The 10,251-nt window shown below is 37.0% G+C and overlaps 1 protein-coding gene across 3 annotated transcripts; it reads left to right on the forward strand.

Annotated features, from left to right (window-relative positions):
- Nucleotides 1–322: 322 nt before the first annotated feature.
- LOC131946577 (sodium/nucleoside cotransporter 1) lies at nt 323–9,558 on the forward strand. 3 transcript variants are annotated; one of them, XM_059307436.1, is made up of 12 exons: nt 323–404; nt 717–768; nt 933–1,886; nt 3,734–3,878; nt 4,212–4,403; nt 4,644–4,805; nt 5,060–5,185; nt 6,671–6,804; nt 7,388–7,553; nt 8,154–8,417; nt 8,851–9,031; nt 9,250–9,558. In XM_059307436.1, exons 3-12 carry the CDS (start codon nt 976–978, stop codon nt 9,261–9,263), a joined length of 2,295 nt encoding a protein of 764 aa, XP_059163419.1. In that variant the 5' UTR covers nt 323–404; nt 717–768; nt 933–975; the 3' UTR covers nt 9,264–9,558. The 3 variants fall into 3 exon arrangements, with proteins under 3 accessions (XP_059163419.1, XP_059163422.1, XP_059163421.1); XM_059307439.1 differs by having other exon boundaries at nt 951–1,886; XM_059307438.1 differs by lacking the exon at nt 717–768 and having other exon boundaries at nt 325–404.
- The last annotated feature ends 693 nt before the right edge of the window (nt 9,559–10,251 follow it).

The raw sequence follows: 10,251 nt of genomic DNA on the forward strand, positions 1-10,251 counted from the left end.
CTAACAAAATTTTGACCTCTAAAAGAAAACTCCACTGTAACCCCACACCCCTTGATAGCTACATACCTATCCACCCCTAACCGGGCGGTACTAAACTTTTTTTTTAACTCAGTCCTACGACTTAAACACACCAGTACAACTCGCCCCAGCTCAATTGTGACACGAAAAGTCACGTAACATCTCTCCTCATGTCTGGCCCATTGCACCCACCCCCTTTCAACCTATATCCCATGACCCCAGTGTAACACTATGGCAGAACGGCACGGGTCTGTGTAATTGCATTAAGTATAGACGCTGCTAGCCATGACATATAGTCCTTTTATTTGATACATCAGATGTTTGGATAAGTATCACCTTATTAAAATGCAAGGCATTTAAGATAAACATTACTACGCAGGGAAGAGGTAATCTAACATCTTTAGGTTATTATTGAACTTTGGTTGTATAGTAATCCATTTCTGCTACTGCTTTGTAATTTATGGTTTTTTTGTTGTATTCAACAGCTTATGATAATTCCCCCTTTGGGTTTTTCCTTTGGTTTTTTTATTTATCAAGTTTAAATCCATCACATATTTGCCATTTTGTAATTTTTTTTAACCTATCACTTGTATGTAAATTTTGTTACTGTAAATATGTTGTAATTTTTTTATTGGAAAATAAGAGTATTAACAAAGATTAGATAGGGACAAAAATCCTAACTTTTCCTCTCTTGCCAGGGGCACCTTTCTCTTACTCCACCAACCACGGGTGCGACACTGCATCATAGAGGTAAAGAATTCGTTTGATATTTTCATCCTCTCATTGATAAGCAATTGAATACTCAATTGTGTTGTCCTTATGCCTGACTCAAAACTTGATATTTTCTTTGTTTTGGCAAAATATGCATATCATTTTGAGTTTTTATTAATATTATTTCGCCTTTTTTTTTCTAGACAATTTTATGTTCATAGATCTAGTCAGCTTTTGAACCTCGATATGCCTCAAAACGACTACCATGGAGATGGACTGCGGGCATTTGATCTCAAAACAGAAAATCGACAAGTGGAGTATCCAGATTTAGAAGTGCGGACTTTGGTCGGCAATCAACAGACTAGTACTTATGGGCCGTCTTTCACTGGGCTTCAACATCCCATCTTGGATGGACAGTCTTTAGCCGGACATCAACAACAGATCCCAGATGGACGGTATTTAGATTTAGACGGAAATCAACAACAGATCCTATATGGACGGTCTTTAGCCGGACATCAACAAAAGACCCCAGATGAACTGTCTTTAGCCGGACATCAACAACAGATCTCAGATGAACTGTCTTTAGCCGGACATCAACAACAGATCCCAGATGGACAGTCTTTAGCCGGACATCAACAACAGATCCTAGATGGACAGTCTTTAGCAGAACATCAAAAAGTCGCTGGCTGTAATTTGGAGTCTCCGACTGAAATTCACGACATGAGTCAGAAACTTCATGAAAGTCCGAAGCCATCTAATGCCAGCTACGAATTAGTGGAGATAGAAATGTTACAGATAGCAGAAGGGGAGCAGATGGAGGACTCTAGCAGCGAGAGTGAGACGGACATTGAGACGGAAAAAACACGAACTTTGACCTTTCATGTTTACGCTGCCAGAAGCCGATGCTTCAAGCTGTGCCGAGAGAGAGGCTCGGCCCTGAAGAAGGCACGTCACGTGATTTGTCTGCTCTTGTACATCTCCTACTTTGTGTACGCTATGTACCTCCACCACAGCGACAGCACATCCACAGGACTTATTGTCCTGACAGCTATCCTGGTCCTTGCCTTGTCCTATCGTTACCTGCCTGTCGATCGTGTGACGTCAAAGATATGCAAGTTGTTTTCCAAGCACCCTGTAGCTCTAAAACGCTTCAGACGGTACTAATTATCTAGAATTTTTAGTATTTAAACACTTTAATTAAGTTAGCAATCACAACTTAGCTTTTTAACTAAAACAAAAAAGATTATATTTTTTTCAGCTTTCTTTTAATTAATACTAGACTACCCGTCATCCCTTGGATAACTGTTGGTTTCGGGGGTCATCCATAAAAAAACATTACGTCTGTCACTTATCGTCACAAAAAACCAGACCCTACATTCAAAAAGATGTTTTTTATCTTTTAAAAACACCTATTTCGGACTATCCCTTCATATACTGATGTCACAGGTGACCTAATCAACTCTACTTCACCTGCCCAGTGTCCCGCCAAGTCTCAGACAACATGATTTTATCGTTTAAATAAACGATTTCAGCCGAGCATGTCTCTGAACACACTATCCCTTCATATGCTTAGGACAAAGAAACAGGTGAACTCTACTTCACCTGCTCTGTATCCCGCCAAGTTCAGATAGGCAGCTTTATCATTCACATCTAAAAAAAAATTGAAAAATTGAAAAATAAAAATGTAACATTGGCGTATTTGTCTAGAACCCGTGCCACCAGCATGAAAGCCGATTACACTAACAACTTAGCTATTTAACTCGTGACGTCACTTATGTTTTTTTTTATAGTATAGTTTAATACTTTGAGTCTCCTTATACAACTTGATTTACGCGCATAGATCTAGATCTAAGTCTAGTAGTACTAACTTTCAAATTAAATTTTATCTTAAATTAGCCAATTACATAGCTAAACAAACAAAGATTTATATAAAATAATGAAGGTCTGAAATTATCTAGATCTAGATAGAATTATCTAGATCTAGATTCTACGACTCGTTTGCTTGAGTCTTGAGTCTATTTTTCGCGTAACTCTTGCTAGATCTAGTTTCTAGATTCTAATCATTAGACCTATTCTAGCTAGATAAATCTAGATCTAGATAGATAAATCACAAAGATTTATATCAAACATTTAAGGACTAAAAAATGTATTATGATTATAAAATGGATTGTATTTTCATCTAATTAATCTTTGGTTTGTATCTAATTAATCTTTGGTTTGACCTAGATTCTAGATCTAGATATATAAATAACTTTCTTGGCCACCTGATATTTAGATCTAGAAATAAATAGATAACTTTCTTGGACAGATTGTAGAGCTAGAGAAATTTATTGAAAAACTAAATGAAAAAGACAGTTGAAAATTTATATAACTGTTGGAACGTAATAAAAACAGCAAACGGATGTATTGTTAAAGTTATGGCCGACAGAACATTAGCTTTCAAACGCGTTAAACTTTTAAATGGGTTACAAAGTCTGTGATGGAAGCCGCCATCTTATTGTACTAAAAAATAAACAAATCATGTGACGTCACTATTCAGTCAAGGTATAGCCATTGTTTGAAAAATTTAAAATTAATGTGGTTAATCTACCAATGAATAAATCAATAAATTAATTGACGTCTTTAAATAAATGTGTGATTAACAGTCTGTCTGAAAACAAAAATTGTTCTCTACCTACATACTATTTTAAAGCTCTCCACCTAGCGCCGATTCTCTCCAGTATTCAATCAGACAAACAAAAAAAAAACAAATAAATATTCAAGCATGTAAACAAAGTTGAGTTTTAGTAGTAAGCCCTATACTAGATAAAATGACATTCAGTCTTTTTTTTTAAAAAAAACAAGACATAGAAAATTTACGAAAGCAAAATAAATACACTAGCATAAATTCCAACTAAAAATGTATAATGCCTCTTTTTCAAAAGCCCGTTTTATAAAGGAATTGGTTTCTTAAAAAGAAACACACTTGTTTGAAGATTAAAGGAAAAAACATTTGAATATTCAGATGTACAGCTTTGGCATGTGTTGTGGCGACAGTGGCTACATTGGTGACAGAAGTTGTCATGGTCCGTCCCAAAAACCTCGTCTCTCTCATCGGCATGGCCGCCATGTTGCTGACGTTTTTCATCACTTCCTCACATCCTCATAAAGTAAATACTAAGCAATATGCGTCTGTGTCTGTTTGTCTCTATGTCTGTTTATGTCGATGTCTGACTTCTAGTTTATGTGTTTATGATTGTCGGTGCGTCTGTGAACGTGTATGTATCCGTTAGTCCACCGTGTAGGAAGCTGGTTGTTGGATGTTTGGTGGTTGAATGAGTTGTTCGTATGTCGAGAGTGCTGGACACAAGGGTGATTCTAAGATTGTGCTGGCTACGTTATCCCTTCATATGCCTAGGACACAGAAACAGGTGAACTCTACTTCAGCAGCCCCGTTGGTCGTCAAGTTTAAAAAATTACTACTTTTTGTTTGTTTTGCCCAGATAATATGGCGGCCAGTGGTCACTGGTCTGTTGATGCAGTACGTGTTTGCCCTGGCTGTTCTGCGAGTCCCCGAGGTGCAGCAGATATTCCGGTGGGTGGGGGAGGTTGTCACCACTCTGGTCTCGTTCTCCAATGAAGGCGGGCAGTTTTTGTTTGGGACTGATCTCAAATCCAACGGATTCGTTTTTTATGTAAGTAACGACCCAGAGTCACTTTCAATAATATTAGGAAAGACTGATTATACTATTTATACAGAAACATAATGTAAAATGTAGGCCTACAAACTGAACATTTTGTGTACTTGCAATGTATTTCTTCTATTTAGGCCCACTAATTGGACCAACAATTTGGTACTTGTAATGTTTTTTCTTCTTTTTAGGCCTACTAATTGGAACAACAATTTTGGTAAATGCAATGTTTTTCCTCCTTAGCTGATCCCTCTCATCATTTTCATCATGGCCTTTTTATCTGTCCTTGAACAACTGGGGGTGCTTCACGTCCTGCTGAAGATACTGGGCAAGTTTCTGGCGTTCTGCACAGGCGCGTCACCCGCTGAATCACTCAATGCCTCGGCCAACATCTTCATGGGACCAGTAAGATTTAATTAATCAGTTACTCGTGTAACGGCTGAATTTTTTAGAAATTTATTACTTAGAATGTACTTAGAATGTACTATTTGAAATAAATTATTTCAACGTAAGCAGTGTTTCTACCATGCATCTCTTCGAGGAAAGGGGGACGGCGGACGACGACGTGTCCCCCCAGAAAAAAAAAGTCTGGAAGAAACACATAACTTAAGCATATTTTTTTAATCAACGTGTAAGCTGATTGTGATATTTTTTTTCAGCTGGATTCTGTTCTAGTTTTGAGGCCATATTTAAAATACCTGACACCATCAGAGATCCATTGCTTTATGTCTAGCGCCATGTCCACAGTAATGGGAAGCGCCATTGGTTTATACATCGCATTTGGGGTGAGCTGTGATTCTTTGAAAAATGTGGGTGGGTGGATTAAAAAAAATACCTACTAATTCATTATCAGTATAATAAAGATATCACTTTTAATGTAGCGTAACGCGTTGTTTAGTTGTGATGACTGTAGAAGTGGTATTGGTGGAAGATTTAGATAATATATGAAATATAAGGATAGTTCCCATGAAATAATATAAGTGAAAAAAATCATTTAAAAAGTGTTAATAACAAGTTTTTATGTGATAATGCTCTAAACAGGAGAAAATAAATTATACACTACTTTTTAAATAACTATAAGGAAAAGCATGGGTCACTTTAGTATCTATCGGATACCTTTACTAATATTTAAAAAGAGACCAAAGCTTTTCTTTATAGTTATTTGAATAGTAATAATTTATTTTTTTACTTTTAGTGCATTATTACATAAAAGCTTGTTATTAAAACTTGTTTATGAATTTTTTTCAGTACTGAAAATATTTTTAATTTACAATAGAGTTGCATGACTAAAAACCATTGCGCACCTAATGAATGTGATGACGCGTGAAGAGTTTGATGAGACAGCCAACTAATTTGTGCAAATTTTCATTAATTCATAAAATTAATTATGCAACCAATTAAGTCAAGTTTAATGTAATGTTGCATCGTCTTCATGTCTTGGCCCACGTGCTAACTTTGAACCTTATCTGTCAGTTAGAAGTGCCCTTAATTTCGCTCAGGCGTTTCGATCTAGACTGACGACTGGCGACAGAGACAGTGAGTTAAATAAAACATGTAAAAAATGAATTAAAAAAAAGTTTTAATAACAAGCTTTTATGTAATAATGCACTAAAAAGTAGAAAATAAATTATACACTATAATTTAAATAACTATGAAGAAAAGCGTGGGTTCCTAAATGTGAGTAAAGGTATCCAATAAATATTAAAGTAACATACGCTTTTCTTTATAGTTATTTAAATAGTAGTGTGTAAATTATTTTCTACTTTTTAGTGCATTATTACATAAAAGCTTGTTATTTAAACGTTTTTTATTATTATTTTTCAGTTTTAAATGTTTTAAATTTACAATAGAGTTGCATGATTAAAAACCATTGCGCACATAATAAACTTGAAGACGCGTGTATAATAGTCCGGAATAGTTTGATAAGACAGCCTACTAATATGGATACAGTTTTAATTAATTCATAAAAAAATAATTAGGCAACAAATTAAGTCAAATGAAATGTCATGTTGCATTGTCTTTATGTCTTGACCCATGTACCAACTACAAACCGTATCTGTCAGTTAGAAATTACGCTCGGGCGTTTTGAACTAGACAGACAGACAGAGACAGTGCGTTAAATAAAAGTTTGTAAAAATGGGAATAATCCCTATTAATTTATTGATTAGATGTCAGTAGATATGTGAAAGATGGATGATTCGCATACAGATATAGATTAAATATCTGAGGTTTGTAAAAATAGGGATAATCATCATTAAATTATTGATCAGATATCTGCGGATCATCTCCTGGCAGCCTCTGTGATGTCAGCTCCTGCTGCTTTATCTTTGGCCAACCTGGCAGTCCCAGAAACAAGCAGACGTAAGGCTCTAGGGGCTGGCCAGGAGCTGGTTTTTACAAGAAGGTATGGTCAGCTTGGCAACAAAGGTAATCATTAGTCCATATGTAAGCATAGGATACAAAGATAAGAGTAGATACAAAGGTAAGCGTTGGATACAAAGATAAGAGTAGATACAAAGGTAAGCGTTGGATATAAAGATAAGCGTAGATACAAAGGTAAACGTGGATACAAAGTTAAAATTGGCTACAAACGTAAGGTCTGTTCCATTGGTAAGGTCTGTTCCATTGGATACAAAGGTGAGCTTGTCTACATCGTTACGTTTGCTACATAGGTAAGTGTGGATATAATGGTAAGTGTGAAAATGAGTGGCAATACTTGATATAGTTGAGAAATAACAAAAGTTGGCGAAGATTAATCATACGATATTTCGGTAGTGTATATACGATAACTGACATACACTGTAAATTGGTGTGTACTTGATCCTTTCATGTACGATAACTGACATACACTAGGCATAGTTGTGTACTTGATACGTTCTTGTATCATAGCTGACATACACTGGATATAATTGTGTACTTGTTCCGTTCTTGTATGATAGCTGACATACACTGTAAATTGGTGTGTACTTGACCCTTTCTTGTGTCAGGTTCCGAAGTGTGATCGACGCGGCCTCTAGTGGCGCGGTCAGTGCCACTACTCTCATTGCATCTATAGTGGCCAACGCGACAGCCGTGTTCAGCTTTATGAAGATGATCAACACTACACTAAGCTGGTTGGGGCAGCTGGTGGGCATCAAGAGTCTAACACTACAAGTATGACATTGTTGTTTGTGTTGGGCGAACAAGACAATGCTAGAGCAGTTGCAAAATCTTTATGTATCGTCGTTATATAGACATATAAACACTATATATACTTATAGGCATATATATATATATATATATATATATATATATATATATATATATACGTAATATTTTTAGTTGAGTCACTGCTGAATGTGCATCATTTTTTTAATGTTAAGTAACGGGCCGATACTGTAGGGCATGGGTTCCCAATCTTTTTCGAGTAGCGACACCCTTTTATAGAAACTAAGTGACCGCGACCCTCATATACTTTTCGTTATACACGGTATCACCGCAGAATAATTCCAAGAGTTAATTTAGTGATTCATCGAAAATGCTGGCAACATCAAGGGAAGCAGAGAGTAGATTACCGGTCAGCGCAGTTTCTTCTTCTTTTAGCTCAGGGAAATAACGCCGCAATTCGTTTTCAAGATATTCAAAATGCCCACGCTGTAAGGTGTCTTTACTCGTAGGCTAATACTATACCATCTGTCCTTCTTACACGAACCGTTCCTAGGGTACTCTCCTCTGATCCTTCTGCTATATCCACGATATTTTTTCATCCAACAGTGGATCTGCTCCTACCTTTTTTATCCACTGGCTCTATCCATGGGCGTGGATGTGGATGACGGGAGACAAGTTGCTGAACTGCTGGGCATCAAAGTGTTCATCAACGAACTTGTGGCCTACAGCGAACTGGGCGTTTACCGCAAAAACCGCAAACTCTATGAGGACTACATGTCACAAAACTTGACTGACTACACGCTCGACCCCGGCACGGGAGACGTCTTTCTACATGGCTGGAATATGACCTTGACCCGGGGGTTCCTGTCCGTATGTATCACTGTCTCATGATCAGCGTTGAAGTAGGTTACTCATTTAATGGGAGCCTGGAGTGAAAGAAAATTAACACTAGTAGGCCTAATAATAATAAAGTTGGTAGGCCTTATTATTCCTCAAATAGTTAATTATAACATAATTTATACTTGAAACCTCAACAAATGACGCCTACTCCTGAGAGAGGGGAGATTTGAATTCTACGACCAGATGTAGGAGTAAGGCACAACCTGGACCACTCTAATTAATACACTTAAAAACTTATTTTATTTTGATGAAGGGAAGGGGATTAATTCGGTTAAAAGTGCGACGTAATTTATAAACGACCCTTGTGATAAGCAACGTCGCCTCACTAATTAATTAGACAAGCCTCCTACCTAGTTATACCATTTCTGTCGTACACACAGTATAAAAAACCGTTTGACTACAGGAACGATCAGAGGTGATCACAACCTACGCCTTGTGTGGGTTCGCCAACTTCATCAGTGTCGGCATCATCATGGGCTGCTACATCGTGCTGATGCCCCACCGTAAGAAAGTCATCTTCAAGTACATCCTACGCTCTATGGTCGTAGGACACTGTGCCAGCTTTATGACTGCGTGTGTTGCAGGTATGCTATGTGTAGCTACGTCTAAATAACGTGCGATTGTGAGGTGTAGTTGCAGGTACGTCTGTATGACGTGCGTTTGTGACGTGTAGCTACGTCTGTATGGCTTGCGATTGTGGGGTGTTGTGTGTGTGCATATGACTAGCAATTGAGAGAAAACAATCTTACACAAGTTTTGTGTACATTTTATGTGATAATATGGATTTCTCTGCCATGTCCAGGTCTGCTCCTGTAAGACCCTGCTAATTTGAGGACAATACTGTATCAGATTGAGATGAACGCACGCATGCAAGTGTGTGCACAAGCCCTGAACATTGAGATGGTGATATCAGGAGTAAAATATATGCACTCACCAAAATGGCCCATGCTTTACAAATCAATTCGAAGCATTGATTGGCCCAGGGAAGACATCTGATTGACCAAGGGGTAAATGTCCAACTGACGGCCATAAAAGCAGTACACCGTTCTTTTAAATGGGGAGTTCTAGTCGAGGCAGCTTAAACAAGCCAATCAATGATTTTAAAAATAAAAGGGATTTATTTATATACACATGCCACAAGGTGTTTATTTTTTGTTATTGCAAAGGTATTAAGTCTAGGACCTTTTTTCTTAAACCTAAGTAGGCCTATTGCTTAGATCAACAGATACCATAATGTCTTGATAATATACAAATTAAGTTAATGTCGTTGTATGGATGTTTGAAAATACAAACAAATGCAAATACAAGGATTTACAGTAATCAACGAATGTGTTTACAAAGATTCAAAGGAACACTACCAATATGGGTTAAGATTTATTTTTATTCAAACAAAACAACTTCAGCCGCTAGAGCAATGTTAAGTTTGTACATTCATTCAGATGTCCACATGGATTAAAAGAAAACACAAACACACAGACAAACACACAGAAAACACAATGCAAACAAACACAATGCAAACACAAACTCAACACATAAACACAAAAAGAAAAAACAAACGCAACACAAACACAAAAGAAAACACAAATACAACACAAACACAAAAGAAAACACAAATACAATGCAAAAACGAACGAAAACACAAACGCAACACACAAACACAAAAAAAAACGCAAAGAAAAACACAAATGAAAACACAAATACAATGCAAACACAAATGCAAACGCAAAAAAAAAAACACAAACGAAAAAAAAAACACAACTTCAATGCAAACATAAACGGATAGTGCTCAGTCTAGCCCGTGGCG

This window comes from Physella acuta, unplaced genomic scaffold (genome assembly GCF_028476545.2).
Source record: "Physella acuta isolate Inbredline_101_S28 unplaced genomic scaffold, ASM2847654v3 ptg000563l, whole genome shotgun sequence".
Classification (NCBI taxonomy): domain Eukaryota; kingdom Metazoa; phylum Mollusca; class Gastropoda; family Physidae; genus Physella; species Physella acuta.